Source organism: Peromyscus maniculatus, chromosome 6, assembly GCF_049852395.1.
Source record: "Peromyscus maniculatus bairdii isolate BWxNUB_F1_BW_parent chromosome 6, HU_Pman_BW_mat_3.1, whole genome shotgun sequence".
In the NCBI taxonomy this organism is placed as follows: Eukaryota; Metazoa; Chordata; class Mammalia; order Rodentia; family Cricetidae; genus Peromyscus; species Peromyscus maniculatus.
The window spans coordinates 103,025,057-103,045,588 of NC_134857.1; the positions used below are offsets into that span (position 1 = coordinate 103,025,057).

Consider the following 20,532-nt stretch of genomic DNA (forward strand, 5'->3'; position numbering starts at 1 on the left):
GCTCTCACCCTCCCTTTAAAGACAGTTTTTCATGTGCTAAGTGCTTTTTACAGAGATAAAGTTGTTCTGGATAGAAACAATGGGCAGTTACATTTCCCCAGCCATCTGTGCCAAGAACATGTCTCTACACGCGCACATTAATCCTTGTCTCAGCAGCTCCTCCTCCCCCCCCCCTCCCCCTTTCCTCCTCTTCCACTGTTCTGGGACCTCACAGCTCATTTCTGAACCCCCAGCAGTGGGTCGGCTTTCACTTGGACCATCTGACAAAGGCCAGCATCAGGACAGGGTTTCCTAAACCTTTGGGAGAAAAAGGCCTGATGGTCCCTCACCGCCCTTGATGGTCCCTCACCACCCCTGATGGTCCCTCACCGCCCCTGATGGTCCCTCATCGCCCCTGATGGTCCCTCACCCCACCTGATAGTCCCTCCCCGCCCCTGATGGTCCCTCACCGCCCCTGATGATTCCTCACCGCCCCTGATGATTCCTCTCCACCCCTGATGGTCCCTCTCTGCCCCTGATGGTCCCTCACCCCACCTGATGATCCCTCACCCCACCTGATGACCCCTCACCCCAGCTGATGGCTTCTCACCCCAGCTGATGACCTCTGACCTCACCTGATGACCTCCCTGCTCTTCCAGCCTCCATAAAAGTATCTTCTTTATTTATAAGTTTATCTTTAAAATTTTTTATTGAAATGAACAGCTCCGCAGTTCTCAGACATTTCTGAAATGTTCTCTTTTAAACAGGTTTATAAAGGCAAGGAGGGTCTTTGTGGCTTTATTACAAAAGCTGGGAGCATTAAGAACAAGCAGAGTCCTAGCGTTGGGCCTCTTTGCTTTTAGTCTGGTTTTCTGTGTTATGTTGATGAGAAAGATGCATTTGAATCATGTGGTTTTTCCCAGTTCTGTCAAGCATGACCAGGGTAGTATGAAGCTTTGTCATTTAATGAAGTAACAAAAAGATGTAATCAGTCTCCAGCCCTAAACAAGTGGCCATTCTTGCATATTTTTCAAAGAGTTTCAGCTTTCAAAATTTTTTATTAAATGTATTCACTTTATTTTATGTGTGAATGTTTTGCCTACATGTATGTAGATGTACCACAAGTGTGCTTGGTGTCCCTGGAGGTCAAAAGAGGGCATCAGATCTCCTGGAACTGGAGTTGTGGATGGTTGTGAATAACCATGGTGGTACTAGGAATTGAACCTGGGTCCTCTGCAAGAGCAAAGTGGTGTCAACCTCTGAGACATCTCCCCAGGCTGGACAGTTTTATTTTAAAAGTAGTCATTTGTATACTACGTGAACAAAATGCTGCCGTACACACTAGACCCTTAAAACAGCTGTCTTGTTATTTTGTTTGGCGTGTGTACAGCTTAACAGGATGCATGCTATAAGCATCAGGGACATTTTAACATAAGCTTAATGAAACATTTACATTGTTACATTTTATATATTCTCTTTTCACACACATACGAGTAATCATGCGTCTACATATTGATTTCAACATACAGGTATTGATATGTGCTTACAAGCGTAATTTTTGTTTGTAAACGATACACAAATTTCAATGAATCTTTGTTTGACTGTGTCATAATCCTTGAATTCAGTGATCGTCTGGGGAGAATCCTCACTGTCCTGGCGAATGTTCATTAAGAGTTTCTTAGTGATTCCCGGGGGAGGATTTTGACAGTACCCAGAATCCCCACACTTCCCATTCATTTTCTTCCTTCCTCTAGACGCCCCTGTACTTGGTAAATCACGGTGAGAGCGGACCAGTGCGGTGCAACAGGTGCAAAGCCTACATGTGCCCGTTCATGCAGTTCATTGAAGGCGGCAGGCGCTTCCAGTGCGGGTTTTGCAGCTGTGTGAATGACGGTAAGTGGTGCCGTGGAGCGCGCTTGGTAAAAGCATCTTATTTAGAGCCGGGCGTTGGTGGCGCACGCCTTTAATCCCAGCACTCGGGAGGCAGAGACAGGCGGATCTCTGTGAGTTCGAGGCCAGCCTGGGCTACCAAGTGAGCTCCAGGAAAGGCGCAAAGCTACACAGAGAAACCCTGTCTCGAAAAACCAAAAAAAAAAAAAAAAGCATCTTATTTAAAAATAAGGTGGGTTAGACGCCTCAGCTTAGGAAAGACAGACTTTTGGGGCGGGGCAGCGCGGTGCCGCTATTTGTAACATCCCTAAAGAGAAGACATTGCTGATGGAACTAGGTCCCTCTTACCTAGGCTGCAGGAGCCTCCCACAGAAACTGTGCCGTGGCTTTGCGTAAAACTGACGAGTGTGGTGGTGGAGCTGAGTCTCCTTCCACGGTGGCCCGTTTGAATGCAGTATGAGTCTTTACTTCTTGCATTTACAGAAGATAAGTCCTAGAGACTTCTCTTTTGTCTCCTGGGCTTGTCCTTGAATTCATTGGTATTTAGGAAAAGCTCATATAACCAGGGGCTTTCCCCTTGTGACATGAATGTTGAATATTTAGGAGGAAGGGCCATTATCGTGATGTCTTTTCGATGTGTTTTTTGTTTCATCCTATCACAGATCTGCTAATGTTGACGTCAGACAGTTGTGAGGGAGGGTACTACAGAGAGAGCTATAATAAAAGCACTTGTCCACAAACACGAGTGCCCGAGTTTTGTCCTCAGCACCCACGTGAAAAATAAGCAGAGTGTGGTGATGCTTGTTTGTAGCCCCTGGGGTTGATGAGGTGGAAACAGGAGAATTCCTATGGCTCCCTGCCTGGCCACCCTAGCCAAATGGTGGTCAAGCTCCAAGTCCCAGTGAGAAACCCTGTCTCCAGTAACAAAGTGGACGGCTCCTGAGGAACACCACCTGAGCTTGACCCGGCCGGCCTCCCATGTGCAGCTACATGCACACACACACACACACACACACACACACACACACACACACACACACACAAAGAGAGAAACAGATCATAATTTATGGTGTGACTTGAGTTTGGTTGAGGGTAGGTGACAAGATAATATTAAATGTTAATGAGCATGTAAAATTAATTTTAAAAAATCATATTATATGTAGATGTATGAGTGTGAGTGAATTATATATTATACTGTCTAGAAATTACCATTCCACACATAAGCCAGACAATCCAGAAATCTGCATGACACCTACATGTATCTAAGTCGCCATCATGGCCCCTGGTTTATTTGACTTTACTGAGAGAGACTGTCATCTTCAGTTTCTGTAATCTTTTCAAGATGTTGAATTCACCAAGTTCAGGGTCAAAATATGTAAGTATAAACTTTATAAAGTTCACTCCTAAAAGAAATAGCCATGAGATGGTAAGAACATAGAATCTGAAACTTCTGGTGTTTTTTTTTAAAGTCTGACTTTAGAAAAATAGTCTTGTTATAATTTGCTTGTTCACAGCTGAACTTGGAGACCGATGAGTGTTGGTTTCAAACCAAAAGGTACTGCTTTTGTGGTTTTTACAAAGGGAGATGCTGTTCTTAGCGAAATGCTTAAAAGTATTGGTAACTTTCCCACATACTATCAACAGCATTGCACGGCCTTCTCTGGCCATCTCCAGGCAACAGGAGCTCCTTTGCGCGGAGACACCAGGCCTTATTTGTCCAAGTGTTCAGTGTGTGAGTCATAAGTCTCGCTCTGCCTTTGGGTGACTTCCAGAACGTTGCTAGAAGTAACCTTCTGAGACATTTGAGTCAAATTAGACTTCAACTGAGATCTTTCGGGTGCAGTTTTTCCCTAATACAGTAATCTTCTACATGAGTAGGGCCAGATACTAGCAGATTAGCATGTGAAAGCCCAGGGCTGAAGATATCTTAATTAAGGTGTAACAAAGATCGCAGTTGAGAGCATAATCCAAATAGCCAGCATCAGCCTCTGTCAGCTATGTTAAAAATTCAAATAGAATACTAACTCTTTAAAAAAGAGGTAATTAAGTAGAGGCAGATATTTGGGTATGTTAGCTTGAAAACAGCAACACTTTTCTCTGGGATTTCCAAAATTATAACTATTCTTGGCCGTCAGTAACTTGTATATGGTCAAGAGGCTTTTAGCAAAGCTCTCATTCTGGTTGCATGAATATGAATATTGTGGTCTGTGGTTTTTCTATATGTATAAAATATTTCATGACTAAAATGTAGTAATACATTATACTGAGAAACAGTAATGAAGCAATCAACATTGATGAAAATTATTTATAAAATTATGTAGTTCCATAGATAGAATTCTAGGCAGATTGATTTCATCATTAAAAAATCAAAATTTATATATGACAAAACTATTGTAACATAATTGAAAGGCAAAAATGTCATGACTTACAACATATACAAGAGTCAAAAAATAAGTTTCAAAAAGAGAAAACTCGTTTTTCACATATTTCTAAGACATGCTGTCACAATAATGATGCTGAGAACAACTTGTGTCCTTTATCCTGACTCCTTCCCTCTATTATAAAATCTGAGGCTTTGTTGGGTTGTCTGCTTGTGAAAACAAAGGATTTCCTGCCTTGGCTTGTTTTCCTTAGTTCCTCCATTCTATTTCCAACATCTGGACCACATTGGAAGGAGAGTGGACCACTTTGAGAAGCCAGAGCTGTCGCTGGGATCCTATGAATACGTTGCAACGCTGGACTACTGCAGAGTGAGTCTTGCCAGGACTTGAGCGTTTCTACGTTGATGCTGAGTTCCACTGAACAACTTCCATATGTAAAGACACGACTTGGTTCACAGACAGAGCATCTCCCAGAGCATGTAGAAGTACCTCAGACACAGATCTGACCTAACTCGTTAGCATGACTCAGTTGCTACAATGCCTTCTGGAGTCATCAAGCTTAGAAATAGGGAACAATTCTTGTTTGTTGAGAGAGAGTAGCCTGCCTTTTTGTTTGTTTTGATTTGGTGTCTGAGACAGGGTCTCACTTAGTTTGGGCCTTGACCCTGCTGTGTGGCTGAAGGCGACCTTGAACTACCGGTCCTCCAAGTCCCACATGCTGGGGTGAGTGGTGTGTGCCACCAACCCCAGATGTTGTACTGCTTCTTCATGCAGTAATTCCGTCCAGGTCTCTGCCTCCTTTGGTTTGTGAATGACTTCTCTGCCGAGGCAGAAACTTAGCCAGCATGCTTAGAGGACTGCTGCCTTGCTCGCTTTAGTGTGTAGCTGTGAGACTCGTCTGACCACCTCCCGTAAACTTCTCTGGCTTCCTTCTCAAAGGAAAAACAAAAGATAACAAAACTAACTTTCCTTATAAAGCCACTGACTGTGGGACACGGCTACCATCCCAGAGCTGTCAACGACTGTATGAAAGTCTCAATACAGAGACTGACTTTATCAGCTCTGCCTTTGTATAGTAAGGACACGAGGTGTCTTTCCACTCATCCATCATGCGTGCACGGCCCCTGTCTGGCAAGTCCCTGCTCCTTCTCTGCTTCCCGACTGGATGGAAGTTTATTGTGAGCACGTATTTTCATTTGTTTGTTCCAAGTGGTGCTTTCTGTGTCTTTGTCTAACTTAGGGGACATCTTTGTTTTATCTGTTCTCCCTGGGGCATTGTGTGTGTGTGTGTGTGTGTGTGTGTGTGTGTGTGTGTGTGTGTGTGTGTGTGTTCTCATAGATCCTGACACCTCGGGGTCCCTCTAGTCATCTTGTGACATTCCTGCATGTCTCACACAGTTGGGAGTAGGTCAGCACAAGCGGAAGGAGGGGGTGGATGGATGTGTGCACCTGCGGATGTGGTGCTCTGACCCTTTGTGTTCCACTGACAGACTCCAGCGGGAGTCCCCATGGTGCCTATTCTTCAGTCACAGCTGGAACTCCAGTGTGCTCCTGAAGCATCAGGAGTAGGTGAAGACACAGGTGAAGGTCCATTCTGACTTCTGTCCTTCCTCTCCCAAAAATGAGTGCCCGCTAACATCTCACGTCTGGAAAAGAGCCTCTGGCTGCAGGTTCCCTCCAGAGACTTATTCTAGAGACCAAATTCATGTGTTGAGAGCAGATAGCAAGAAGATTTACCCAGATTAGTTTTCCTTTGCAGTTGGATAAATCTTTAAAATTTTCAACTAACATATCTTATTGTCCTATTGACTGTTTTATGATTGTTTTAAACTAATTTATATAGAAATAGTTATTAAAGAAAAACCCAATGCTTTATTAGTTTGAAATGTTGTGAGTTATTTAACTTACCTGGTGAAATATAAAACATTTTTGATACAGATGCTTTATGCTAGGTATCAAACATGTCTGGAGGCACAATTTACGTTTCAGTGGTTTCTTTGTTCTTCATGCCGTTGACAGAAGGAGACTCAGTACACAAAAGTAAGCATTTGGTGTTCTGATTAAATATAATAAAGCTGTTGTAAGCCACAATGTAGAGTTTATTCACTGAACTCCGTAGTCGGAGTATGAATCCCAATCATGTGCTGAGACTTCAAGTCTCTGCCAGAAAGTATAATTATTGACCTTATGCCTTTTTTCAATAGAAACATGGGTGAGAGTCAAACCTATGCCTGGAAATGAGTAGCTTCACATTTTATTTTATGGCAGTATTCCAGAAGGATACTAAAAGGAAAATCTCACCCAGAAAGCAAGAAGCCAAATAATTGTGACCTTTGGAGCTTCGTCTTCCCCTTTTATCCAAGTAGAGTTTGTAGGTTTTTTTTTTCTTTTCTACTCTTTGCCCTTTAGGGGCCCACCACCCAGTTCCCAAATAAACACAAGGAGTCTTATTCTTCCTTATGAATGCCCAGCCTTAGCTTGGTTTGTTTCTAGTCAGCTTTTTTTTTTTTTTAACTTAAATTATCCCATCTACCCTTTTCCTCTGGGCTTTTACCTTTCTCTATTCTATATGTCCTTTTTTACTTCTTACTCCATTGCTGCCTGTGTGGCTGCCCCCTCTGGCACCCTCTTCTCTTTCTCCTTTTTTTTCCACCCTCCCTCTTCTCTTCTTTTCCTTCTATTTTTCTCTCAGCCTGGCAGCCCCGCCTATTCCTCTCCTGCCTAGCTATTGGCCATTCAGCTCTTTATTAGACCAATCAGGTGCTTTAGGCAGGCAAAGTAACACAGCTTCACCGAGTTAAACAAATGCAACATAAAAGAATGCAACACATCTTTGCATCATTAAGCAGATATTTCACAGCATAAATGAATATAACACATCATCTTCAACTAATATCCCACAAGAGTTTACAATAAATGCGCACTGTTTTATATAATCTAAAATGTAAATGAAGTAGAATAATGAGTTGACTTAGGGATTTGGATGTTGAAAAGGTGTTTATTTGCTTTGGATATATATTTTAATACTATATATACTGAAAAGAGAATTACAGATTCTTTTTTCCTCTGCATTTAGTTAATCTTAAAGTTGATTTTAGGTAATAAAATTAGCATTTGTTGAACACCAAGTGTGTCCCTGCCAGATACTTCTTACATATATGTTATATCATTTAGCTCAATCAGCCCACATGTTGTGTGCCACATTGTATGGGGACAGGTGAGAGAGCTTCAGCTGCAGATCAAACAGGTCAAACGTGCAGAAGGTGACGGTGGCACACTGAAACTGTGTCTGTGGGGTCAGAGCCCTATCTCCTGTCGGTATACCGTGAAGTGTATAGCCAGGTGCTTTACAAAAATCAGTATGGAGTTTCCCTGAGGCAAAACAAACCTACTATCAGCTTTTCTTCTTGAATAAAAATGTATGGTTTTCTTTTAGTTAATTTTAATTCATTTTGACATTTCTTAGATACCTTGCATGTCCAAACAATTTGTCTCTGTACTGTAAGGATTACCCCAAATCTGCAATATGATAAACAGTTCCAAGAATATGCCAAAGAAGCATGTGTAATTACAGTATGAATGTAAGTATGTTACACACTGTGAATGAAGAATGGCCAAAGTGCTGTAGGAGAGCCTGGTCAGAAAAGTGTAGAGCAGGAAGTGTCAAGAGCATGTAAATCAGGAGCAGATAACTGGGCGTAGGGACACACACCTCTAATCCCAGCACCTTGGAGACAGAGGGGGGGCTCTGTAAATTCAAGGCCATCCTGGTCTAAACAGTGAGTTCCAGGATAGCTAGAGCTAGTGGGATCCTGTCTCAAAAAAACAAAAACAAAAATAATAAATAAATAAATAAATAAATAAATAAATAAATAAATAAATAAATAAATAAACCATGAGCAGAGAACTGACTGTGGAGGTAGAAGTTGAAACTGCAGAGTGACCAGAAGTGGGTCACAGAGTCATGGATGATTCAGTCACTTCTGTTCCGGGGCTCTGAAGACATTGTTGATAACTGATGTGGACCCATTGTAAGCACTAAGATTGCTGGAGAGTATATTCCACTTTCTTCAAAAACTCATATGAATTCAAGTATTTTAATAGCACTATGTCAAATAAACCGTATTTACCCCTGTCCTGGCTCAGATCCGGGGACTCTGATTCTGTGTTGGAAGTATTTTGGAAATGGCAGCCATATTGGGAATTCATATTGGGGAATGAGAAGTGAATTGAAGATGTATTTTGAGACAAATCTGTCCTTTTATTTCCTACTGGGTTAGCATTGTGTTTTTGAGGTTTTACATTTTTGTACACATTGTAAAGGAAGTTTTATAGAGTCTGGATTGACAAGCTTTTTGAGAGCTTATATTACTTTAATAGTATTGGGGATAATTAAAAATGGGGAGACAGTAGTTTCCATTGATTTCTACTGCCATGCATGCATACCCACACACCCATACCCCCCCCCCCCCCGCCAAGCGCCCTACACACATGCCATTCACCGTTAGCAGCCATTGAAAACTCCAGTATAATGCTGTTCACTGGGCTCTGAGGACTCAATAAAGTGGTTCTCAGAAGATACTGTGCAGTGGGCCAGTTTTATCTGACAGAAGTCTATCATGAGAAGGGCACATTAGAAATAAATATTGTAGCCAGAAGGTTCTCTGCTCCTGAGTTCCTCCTGGTTCAGCTTCAAAGGCATAAAAGAACACATACTGGCGAGAAACTGTATGAATGTAATCAATGTGGTAAAGCCTTTATACATCCCAGTCATCTTCCAATACATAAAAGAACATATACAGGAGAGAAACAGGGAAAAGAAAGGCAGCTTAGAGGCAGGCAGGAAATCCAAGGAGGGAGAAAGGTGGAGTCTAGGGAGACACCAGCGCCCCCAGGAAAAGCAAGATGTGAGAGTACCCATAAGTCATGACCATGTGGCAACTTATAAATAAATAGAAATGGGTTAAGTTAAAAGAGCTAGCAAGAAGCCTTCCATAGGCCATACAGTTTGTAAATAATATAAGCCTCTGTGTGTTTACTTGGGTCCGAGCAGCTGCAGGACTGGGAGTGACAGAGATTTGTCTGGACCATGGGGGCCCAGGTGGGACCTGAGAAACTTAAGGCTACAAAGTGTAGTAGTACAAGTAGGAAAAAAAAATGAGCATTGCATCACAGCTCTTTTAAAAATCACAACTAGAATTGTCCTGTGACCCAGAAATCAGGTTCTGGATGTACTCTCCAAAGAAAATCAGAGTCTCAAAAAGATTTGCACAAGGGATATCGGTTTGTGATTTTCTGTTTTTGTTGGATCTTTGTGTGGTTTTGGTATAAGGGCAATAGTGGCTTCATAAAAAGACACAGGAAGTGTTCCCTCAGTTTCTATTTAGTGGAACAGTTTGAGGGGTATTGGCATTAGTTTGTCTTTGAAGGTCTGGTAGAATTCAGTACTAAATTCAGCTGGCCCTATATTTGTGTGTGTGTGTGTGTGTGTGTGTGTGTGTGTGTGTGTGTGTGTGTGTGTTACTTTTTATTGTTATTGTTGGTATATTTTAAATTCCTGCTTCTGTTTCACTGGGGTATTATGGGTCTGTTTAAATTGTTTATTTCATCTTCACTTAACTTTGGAAGGTCTTTTATATATATATATATATATATATATATATATATATATATATATATATATATATGAAGAAATTCATCCATTTCTTTTAGGTTTTCCAGTTTGGTGGAATACAGATTTTTAAAGTATGTACTTGTGATTCTCTGTATTTCCTTGGAATCTGTTGTAATGTTCTTCTTTCCTCTCTAATTTTATTCATTTGGATCTCCTCTCTATATATTTTGGTTAGCTTGGCTGAAGTTTTGTCAGTCTTATTTATTTTTTTCAAGGAACCAATTCCATGTTGTCTACTGTTCTTGGGTGGTTTATTGCTTGTGCCCTCTTGGGTGAGTTAACCTCTTCAGACTCAAGTTTCCTTCTTTAAACTTCTGTGGGGTGGGGATTGGTAGGTAGAGGTTGTTTAAACTGGTTTATCATGGAATGATTCTCTTTCTCCTTTGATTGTGATTGATAGTTTTTCTGGGTGTAGTAGTCTGGGCTGGCATCTGTGGTCTCTCAGAATGGGTAGAATACCCATCTAGGCCATTCTGGCTTTCAGATTTTTCCTTGAGAAGTCAGGTGTTATTCTAATGGTCTTTTTCCCTTGCAGCTTTTTATACTCTTAATTTATTCTGTATGTTTAATGTTTTGATTATTATGTGTCATGGGCGTTTCTTTTCTGTTCTGTTCTTTTTTGGCATTTTATATACTTTTTGTACCTTGATAGGCATCTCTTTCTTTAGGTTGGAGAATTTGTTTTCTATGATTTTGTTAAAAATATTTTCTATGCCTTTGACCTAGGTTTCCTCTCCTTCCTCTATTCCTGTTATTTATAGATTTAAGCTTTTCATTGTGTCATTGTGTCCAACTTTTCCTGGATGTTTTGTCCCTGGGTTTTTTGTTTTTTGTTTTGGATTTTCTTAGATTTAACATTTTCTTTGACTGAAGTGCCCATTTCTTTCATCTTGTCTTCAACACCCAAAGTTCTCTCTTCCATGTCTTGTACTCTGTGGTGAGGTTTACCTCTGAGGTTTTTGTTTGACTTTCTAAACGTTTCATTTCCAGTTTTATTACAGTTTGGCTTTTCTTTTGATGCAGTGGTTCTCGACCTTCCTAATGCTGCGATCCTTTAATACAGTTCCTCTTGTTATGGTGACCCCCAACCATATAATTATTTTTGTTGCTACTTCATAACTGTAATTTTGCTACTGTTGTAAATTGTAATGCAAATATCTGATACTCGGGATGGTCTTAGGAACCCCTATTGTTGAGTTGTTTGACTCCCAGGTTGAGAACATCTGCTTTAGTGGGTCTATTTCTTTGTTAAATTCTACTTTCCTATCTTGAAATGTTTTCATTATTTCACTCAGCAGTTTGTATTTTCAGTGTTCATTAAGGCATTAATCTATATCCTCTCAGTAGGTTGCTGGTTTCTGAAGGAGGCATGCTGTCTTGGCTGTTCATATTTGTGTTTTTGTGCTGGGATCCAGGCATTTGGAACTATGGTGTTTAAGTTTTTTCCTGCTGTAGATATCTGGTTTTGTCTCTGTTGGGTGGATGTTCTGTTCATTGGTTGTTGTTGCCCACTCTGGATCCTAGGTAAGCGTGGTGGCTGTGGGGTTCCTGATAGAGAACGTGTCTGCCAGTTGGCACATGACACAGAGGGATGGGGATGCTCTAGGAGGAAAGGCTGAGATGGGGACCCTGGGTCTGCACCAAGAGGGAGAATCCCTAGGGTAGGCAGTTGAGTAAGAGGAGGGATCCCTGCAGGCAAGCTGCAGCAGGGCTGAGAGTGAGTCCAGAGGACCTGAGTCGAGGACAGGAAAGAGTGAAGATGGTCTACTGGTGTCTCAGTTCAGAGGGGTGTGGGTCTCTAGTACCAAGTGTTTCTGCAGGTTGGTGGCTGACACAAAGAATGGAGATGGACACAAGGGAAGGCTGAGAGGGTCTATGGGAAAGAGCTGGGGGGGGGGGCGGTGCTGGGTCCATACCAAGTGACCAGAAGAACCATTTAAAAAAAGAAAGAAAGAAAAATGGCTGAGGGAAACAAAACAGTCAAGTCCAGTTTCAGGTCTGAAGCCTTTGAGTTGTCATGAAGTGCTGTTCCTGACAGAACCCAGAAGGCAATGTGGTGTGGAGGAATGGCAGATTAACTTTACACATGTTGAGGACAAGTCTTAGTGGGTGACGGCTTCCTAGAGAGACAAGCTGGCTATGGAACAGGTCAGTGAGGAGTGACTTATGGGGAATGTATTATGAGAGAATATATAATACAGTTGGGATGGTCACCAAGAGGCTTTGCTTTAATTAATGAGAATGGCTGCTGTGTTCTCTGGTATAACCCATTTTATGGAATAGAGGAGATGGAACTTGGAAATTCAGAAGAAATTCTCATGTAGACACTGACCGGCACAGCTCCCTCATTCCTTGGCTGTTCTGATTTGGGATATGGAAAAGTGACATTTTCAGATTGAATTTTGAGTCTTATAAGTTTTTATTTGAGATGGGGTATTTTATTAGAATGGTATTATGTCTGTTATAGTAGATACAGACTGAATCAATGAGATCATTTGTAACCGCTATCATCTAATCATCTAATAATGGAAATATATTTTAATTTTAGAACATTTTTGTGCTTTACCATAAGTTGAAAAACTCTTGGTCTTGGGTCTTTACTCTCTAGTGGAGGTCACTGATGATATTTGCCTGCGGCTTTCTTTTCCAAACATTTTATAAATCCCAACTGAAGGATCACTTCCTTATGAGCTGTTTGGACAGCGGCCAGACTGGGAAAGAGTGAGAGCCCATTTTTTTACCAGCTGCTTTCTGTTACAGTGACTGCTGCAAAGACATAGGAAAGGGACCGTTTTTTTTTCTTTACCACAGACCTGAAGTGAGTTTTGAAAGTATTTTATAATGTACATTTTTGAAGGTATGCAGTTAAATCTTAATAGACATTTTCGTATCTGTCGTTGAGTGTGTTGGTAGATTCCTGTAACCCCAGCATTGGAGAGCCTTAGACAAGAGAATGGACAGTCTTTGAGGCCAGCGTGAGGCACAGCAAGACCTTGCTTCAAAAACAAAACAAAACAAAAGTATATCTAAAAACAAAGGAACTGGCAAGAGACCTGAAAATCACGATATCCTAGTTAATGAGGCTTGGGTTTTATTTTCCAAAAATGTTAATTTCCAATTGTACTCCTTTTTTAGCATTCCTTTTCAGGGCCCCAAATACATTTCCTCCTAAAAGGGAGCATGTTGCATGCAAGGCTGGCCCAGAGGCCCAATGCTCGACTTCCTTTCAGCAGTCACAGTAGGAGGTCTCTGGAGATCTGAAAGTGAGCCATCTCTCTTAAATATAATAGAAAGTTCATGTCATAACTTGGAAACTAAGCGGCTTCTTTTATTTATTTATTAACTAGCATCAGGGACTGAGTTTCCGAGCATGTTATTGATTCACAGATGTTATATCCTAAGTATTGACCGAAGCATCTAATAGTCCTCAGAGTTTGTTTACATTTGACTGTGAGACATACTGACTTTGTGTCTACTTGTGTGATGTGTTTGCCTTCCTGCAGAAGAATAAGCCGCCCAAGCCCCCAGCCTTTATCTTCATGATTGACGTCTCCTACAGTAACATAAAGAATGGACTGGTCAAGCTCATCTGTGAAGAGCTGAAGACTGTGCTGCAGAGACTGCCCAAGTAAGGGAACTGCTGGTCTCCTGTGGGGTATACTGTGTCCCCGAGCTGGTGCAGACTGGCTGGTGAACATCATCGGCTAATGGGAACGTTGTACTTATAAACCAAACTTCACCCTTCCTCTGACTATCCAAAATGTCAAGGTGGATGTTTGCATAAAGAAAAGAAAAAGGAAACAGAGAAAGAAAAACAGTACAGACAAATGGAGCATCTCAGAATACTTTATAAATGACAAGGAGAATCCCAACAGTGAGGCTGTGGGGAAAACTTGGGAAGCCCGTTACAGAAAAGCTGGTGGTTGCTGAGAGTGGCAGAGTCCAAAGGGGTCCAGAAACCTAAGCGATGGTCGTATGAAGGGAGGGAAGCTTTTGAGCCAGATTCCCTTCCGCCCTGACGAGGGGAGCAAGCTCCATCCTTGCTTGCTGCTTGTGTGTCCTGACTTAGCCGTGTCAGGGAGCTGAGCCTCTCTGCCATTCCAGCAAGCAGCTCTTGGAAGGAAAGGCAGCAGCTCTTCATGCACCTGCAGCGAAGCAGGTGCCTCTACCCTGTCCTTCACCACTGCAGCCTGCTTTAGAAGGCTTGCTGGCATGCTTCCTGCTCTAGACGAGAAAGGGAAACAAAATTGATGGCAATTTTAATCACAAATAGAATTGTCTGCATGCATAGCTTACATTAAATTAATTCGGCAGGAAAAAAGTAAACCAGATTTGCTTTGAAAAGTCAGAGAGGGGTGCACAAAAAGCATTTTTATGTAAATAAAACCCTCAAAGAGAGATTAGAAAGAAAATGGCAGAAAGAAGCTATTAGTATCCTTTTGTTTTTCTCTCTGGTCTCTTCCACTAAAACTAAGATCATAGCTAAGTTCTGGTTGTCTCTGTGCACAAGCTAGCTGTTTGGAACTGGAGCTAATACCGAGCATGGAGCCTGGTTGTCTTCTGCCGAGAGGCCAGGCTCAGAGGAGGGGGAAACCAGGACATGTGCATTCCATACCTCTCACCTCCTCCCTGGCTTGCTGCACACACAGGGCGACATCTGTCTGTCCTGGACAGGGGAGTTTGGGTGAGGAGGAACTCCTCAGCCACGGTGCTTCTTGGCCTTGGAATGCCTGCTCCTCTGTAGTCTTTCCATCAAACCCGATGCTTTGTCTCTGAGGAAGGAGGACGAGTGGGCTCTGGACCTCCCAGGAGCACTTTTGTTTGTATCTGTTAAGCTGAACTCATAATAGTGTCGAGATGGTTTGGAAAGCCGTGGGGATGTTTGAGAAACACTGAGGTGACTCCAGGCTGGCCTGAGGTGAAAAGTCAGCTGGAGCCAGCTGCAGGGGGCGGCGAAGGCCCAGAGGTCCTGAGACAGCTTTTGTCTCATGTCGGTTTCAGAGGGACTTGAGACGGACCGGTTTTCTGTTCGAGGCCAGATAGTATGTGCCTCGTCACGGAGCCTGCCCATGGGCTGACTCGAGGTCAAATCTGAATTTCACATTCAGTCTATAAGAAAGGGGTAGTTTATAAGGAACCACTCCCGTTTCTGAGAATGGAACCATTTTCCTCTTGTATTGTCTCCCACTGGGTCCGGCTGGCCTATCTTCACCGGCAGTCACTCCGCAAATCCCGTGCTCCTTACCAGGAGCGGTGGTGTTGAAGCTGGCAGTTTTTGGTCTGGGATCTGAAAGCACACCTTCTGGTCTTCCCACTGTCACCCACTGTAACCGCACCCCCTGAAGCAGATGTGTGACTTTGGCAGAAGACGAGAGGGAAGAGTCAAAGGTCACAGCTGCTGACTCTCCGGCGCTATTCAAATCTCTCTGAGCTGTGCATTTTCAAGCCAGCTGTCTACATTTTTTTTTAAAAAAAAAAAACACCTGGTTGCTTTTGGACTGAAATTGGTTTTGGTCTCTGCGCATATGTGGCTTTATTTTTTTATCTTTTTTTTTTCTTTACAGTAAGACTGTCCCATTGATCTGATGGCTTGTCTTGTGCTGTAGTGGGTGACATGTTTTGCATGGTCTCTGCAAAACAGTCTGCATGTGCTTGGTGTTCTAGAATGTTCTGAGTTCTCTGAAAAGAAAAGCCCCTTCTTTTCTGTTTGACTTTGAATTCGCATCTGGCCTTGAAAAGTTTTTAGATTCTCTGACTTCTTTGGAACAAAGAAGAAAAACTTTAAAAGCCTTCACCCGTTGTTCATATCAGATCATTGGGTTATTTCGACTTTTGTTTCTTCCCAATGTTGATGAAGTGACTATTGGAAATGGGGCTGGCAGGACGCCTCAGCTTATAAGCACTTGCCTTCATTTTATTTTATTTCATGTGCAAGGGCCTGAGTTCAATTTCCAGGACCCGGGTAAGAATGCCAGGGCCTGTGGCTGGCAGCTGATCCAGTGAGTGACTTTGTCTCAAAGGAGGTGGCTGGCATCCCGAGGATGACATCCCATGCTGTCTGTTGGCCTCCACACATACCTGTACACACGTATGTTACATATACAGGAGCAGTACAAAAGAAAACAACTGTCTAAAATTAACAAAAATTCATGGGTTTGGAATTTTGTGGTTTATCTGCTTACCGGTGTCTGTGGTATTGCTCTGCCAGATTCATACTATTAAACAATCTGGCTGCTGTTGGAAAGAGTGTAGCTGCAAAGCAGAAGAGGAAGGCCCGTTAATTCCTGACCTCTTCATGTACCCCACAGAGTTATGTACAGTCCTTCAAGTACCCCACAGAGTTGTACAGAGCTTTTCAAGTACCCCGCAGACTATTATAGTCCTTCATGTATCCCCACAGTTAGGATACAGCCCTGCATGTACCCCACAGAGTAATACAGAGTCCTTCATGTGCCCCACAGAGTAATACAGAGTCCTTCATGTACCCCACAGAGTTATAATACAGCCCTGCAAGTACCCCACAGAGTAATACAGAGTCCTGCATGTACCCCACAGAGTTAGGATACAGCCCTGCATGTATCCCATAGTTAGGATACAGTCCTGCGTGTACCCCACAGAGTTATGCAGAGTCCTTCATGTACCCCACAGAGTTATACATAATTAATGGGGAAAGGCAGTTTTCTTCATGTGACATGTTAGAGTGTTGAGAAAATTTTAGGACAGTTTTGTGAAGAAATTTTTGAAAAGTTTTGTGTTGTTTCTCAAATTAAAAAGCATGTTTCTATGAAGATGAGTGATAAATTTTACAGTGATGTGAGATGTTCCGATTAGATGCTCTTTTAAAATGTTAATTTAGATGGCCATTTATCCCTGTGGGTCCCAAGATGCTCTTTCCCACCTATGTAGAATATGCCCAAGTCCAGGGAGAGGTACCTATCTGGAGTGAGTCTCTCTCTTTCTCTTTGTGTGTGTGTGTCTGTGTGTGTGTCTCTGTGTATGTTGCCTTATTGACTGCATGCAATTTGACTATGAAAAGAGAATCAGTCCCTCATGATTTATCAGACATCTTTATTTATGCAATGAAAGGTTACTAGGAAACATAGGCGAATGCATGATGGGCTGGTGAACTGTTCGTCAAATAAAAAACACCATGATTTGCAGCATCTTCTCATTGCACATGTCAGTGTTCCTAGCCGGCCTGATTTCAAACCAGGGTTGCATCAGCATGGCTTACCTTTAGACTTCTATTACAGAAGCAGCTGAAGGAAGGGGTTCATTTTGGCTCACAGTTTGTGGGTACACAACATCACGGCAGGGGAGGCAAGCCAGGTTGGCTACATTGCATCTGCCGTCAGGAAGCAGAAAGAAATGAACACCACTGTACAGTGCTGCTTCTCTCTATTTGTTTATTGTCAGTTACGGGTGTGTACACACGAGTGCAGGTGCCCACAGAGGCTTCTACAGAAGATTCACATTCCTCTGGAGCTAGAGTTGCAGGAAGTTGTAAGCCACTTGATATGGGTGCGGAGAACTGAACTTGGGTCCTCTGCAAGACCTCTAGATGCTCTTAACCACAGAGCCATCTCTCCAGCCCAGCTTTATCTTTTTTTTTATCCAGTCTAGGACCTCTCCCCCAAGGAATGTTACTGCCCACATTCAGATGGGTCTTTGCCCTGATCTAGATAATCTGTCACAGACATGCCCAGAAATCTTTGGGGCAGTTGATTGTCAATCCAGTCAAGTTAATAATCAGGATTAACTGTTACAAGCTCTGATTTGCCGTCCCACAGTCCTGTGTTTCACCAGCGTGTAAGTCATCCTCAATAAAACTCGAATCCTCCACCACAGTACACTTTGTGGAATGGCCCGGGGCCCGGGGTTGGTGGTAGGTAAGTCTTGGGCATTTCCTTCCATTAACTTCCAGCTGCGCTGTACACTAAGAAACGCTTTACAGAATCTAGAGGAGGAAATTACTTCTAGCTGGCAGCCTCAGGAGATTTCATAGAGGAGGAAGAATTTATGCTTGGTCTTGACAAGCAAGCTTTTAATAACAGGGAAGCAGAGAAAGCCCAGAAGCAGTGTCGTGTATGTGTAGTGTCACCTAGGGTGGCGCAGCAGGTAGCGTAGCAGCTGCTCGTGTGAAATTCACACAGCTCAGGAGGCAGCTGTGTGTGTCCATACCTGTCTTAACCAAGGGGATGGGAACTTGCACTTCTGAAAGCATTGCAAATGTCCAAAATGTAAGCATTTACTCGTTGCTTTGGCAATAGGTAATGAGAACCTTTTAAACGTTACCCATTTATCACAAACCACATTGAAGAAAGTAGTGAAACAGGTAAAAACCAGTTCTTGTCAGCCTGGACTCAGCAGTCTGCAGTGGAGGCTGACGTTTCCACCGGAGATATCTCTTGGTGGGCATTTCCATTTCCTTTTTCCTTGTGTTCAAGTTGCTCATATATAATCACGCATGCGTGCATGTGCATATACACATACACACACACACACACACACACACACACACACACACACACCTCATTCATTGATTATTTTGAGTTTTTTGAGACACTCTCATGTAGCTGAGGCTGGCCCTAATTGCCTGGTATTCCTATCTCTATCCCCTAAGTGCTGGGGTTATGGACAACACCACCATAGCCTCAAGGCATCATTTATACTAGGGAGAAAATTCAGAAATGAGAAGAATACACCCTTCTTCTTCAGAAAAGTATCCTAAGCAGATGAATTTCACTGAAATGGCAGAGTCAAGGGAAATGCAGTGTGCCTTTCTTGTGGCTGTCGTTGAGACACTGAGCGCTGTGTAGTATCTCCCATTGAAACCTGGAGTGCTGTGGCATGGATAGTTTACTTTAAGGTAGTCGGAAGTGGGCAGAAATGCAGTCAGTAAGCAGGTAACTGCAGCCTGTGCTGCTGAATTCTGAATATCTTCATTACAGATGAGGTGAATGAGTTCATTCTCCTATACTTTCTGGAACATTAACAACTTGTTTGGAATTCCTGGAAGAAAAGATCCTGTTTATTGCAGTTTTAGAGATTTCATCTTTTTATCATGACCACCACAAGACATCTTATATATAAGTACTATTATGTAGTTCTTGCTATTATATGTTCTGTAGCATATTGTTAAAATCTCACTATTGTTACATTGAGATTTTGTAGGATGTGCAGTAAAAATATCATGCAGGAGCTGAAAGTCCTTTCCTGATGCAAACAGCTGTCCCATCGGTAACTCAACCGTCCCTTCCCTCGAGTTGCTTGAGATGCCCCATTGGTTTGGTCTTTCAGTGACTTCCGAGGACGCTTGATTTATATGAATGTAATAAGCCCAGGTTGACATGGAAATTCTAAAAAGTCTAATTTCCTATGAAGTGAAAATAAGCCAAACACAGTGTAGCATGCTTTTGATCTCAGCACTTGGAAGGTAGAACAGGCAGATCACTGAGTTCAAGGCAGCCTGGTCTACAGAGTGAATTCCAGGACAGCCAGGACTACACAGAGAAACCACATCTTGAAAAGATCCCCCCCAAAAAAAATAAAAAGAAAGAAAGAAAAAGAAACACATGTGCAAATATGTATGATGTGTTTTCATAATATCTAATTCTTGACCTAGAATTTTGAGAATGTTTTTCTTTGTCAACCTGCTTATTTTTGAAGTAATCTGGATCCCTTCCTGCCATGATTTACTATTGCTTTCTAAGGGCAATAGAAATTGAAGTCAGAACTTTAAATATGCCTCTCTGATGTTCTGTAGGAGGCACAGTTGTTGAATTTAGGTAGATGCCTCATCTCACAGGCAAAAAAAAAAAAAAAAAAAAAACTTGAGAAGGCAAAATGTTCTCCGAGTCCCAAGTCTGTGGCCCCTTCATCGCCTGTGAGCCAAACTGTGTTCTTGAGAGCTTGTGCCTGAAGTTTGGCTTTGTTTCTTCTCTTAGGGAGGAGCATGAGGAGACATCTGCGATTCGAGTTGGCTTTATCACATACAACAAAGTCCTGCACTTCTTCAACGTGAAGAGTAATTTGGCCCAACCTCAGATGATGGTGGTGACCGATGTGGGAGAGGTCTTTGTTCCTTTGTTGGATGGCTTCCTTGTCAACTATCAAGAATCTCAATCCGTGATTCACAAGTAAATATCAAGTGTCTTCTGATTAGATGCAGATAAGGTGCATGTTTTAAGTCACACTGTGTTTCCATTCAACTACAAATCTTGTTTGGCCTTGTCGTTAGCAGGGGGCTTAGGGCATAGAGCATACAACTCTTGGCATGTATGTTAGATTTACCCCTTTCTGGTGTAGATCATTTTAAAACTATTCACTCTCAGCCCTTTAAATTCTTTCTCCTTGATGGAAAGGGAATGAAAGGGATGCATTTCTTGCATGTACTGTGCATATTAAGATAGAGTATTATTTAAAGAGTCCTGGGTATTATAAATAAGTAATATAATGAATCAAAAAGTGTCTACAGTGAGGGTTATTTAGCAAAGGTTCCATCCAAAGAATAGGTTTTGGTGCCAGACTATGCTAAAATATCTTTCCTCAAGGAGTGTCCGTATCAGGTTACCTATTCCCTGTGGGTAACAATTACCCACACATGCT

At 42.3% G+C, this 20,532-nt stretch overlaps 1 protein-coding gene across 8 annotated transcripts in view; it reads left to right on the forward strand.

Annotated features, from left to right (window-relative positions):
- The window catches only part of Sec24d (SEC24 homolog D, COPII component), a 101,704-nt gene that overhangs the window by 54,591 nt on the left and 26,581 nt on the right, over window positions 1-20,532 (forward strand). For all 8 annotated transcript variants that reach the window (XM_016010109.3, XM_076574919.1, XM_076574918.1 and 5 more), the window contains exons 9-12: window positions 1,734-1,872; window positions 4,504-4,619; window positions 13,428-13,552; window positions 19,872-20,063. In XM_016010109.3, the coding sequence (XP_015865595.1) occupies window positions 1,734-1,872; window positions 4,504-4,619; window positions 13,428-13,552; window positions 19,872-20,063 (572 nt within the window). The remainder of the gene's footprint in view (window positions 1-1,733; window positions 1,873-4,503; window positions 4,620-13,427; window positions 13,553-19,871; window positions 20,064-20,532) is intronic.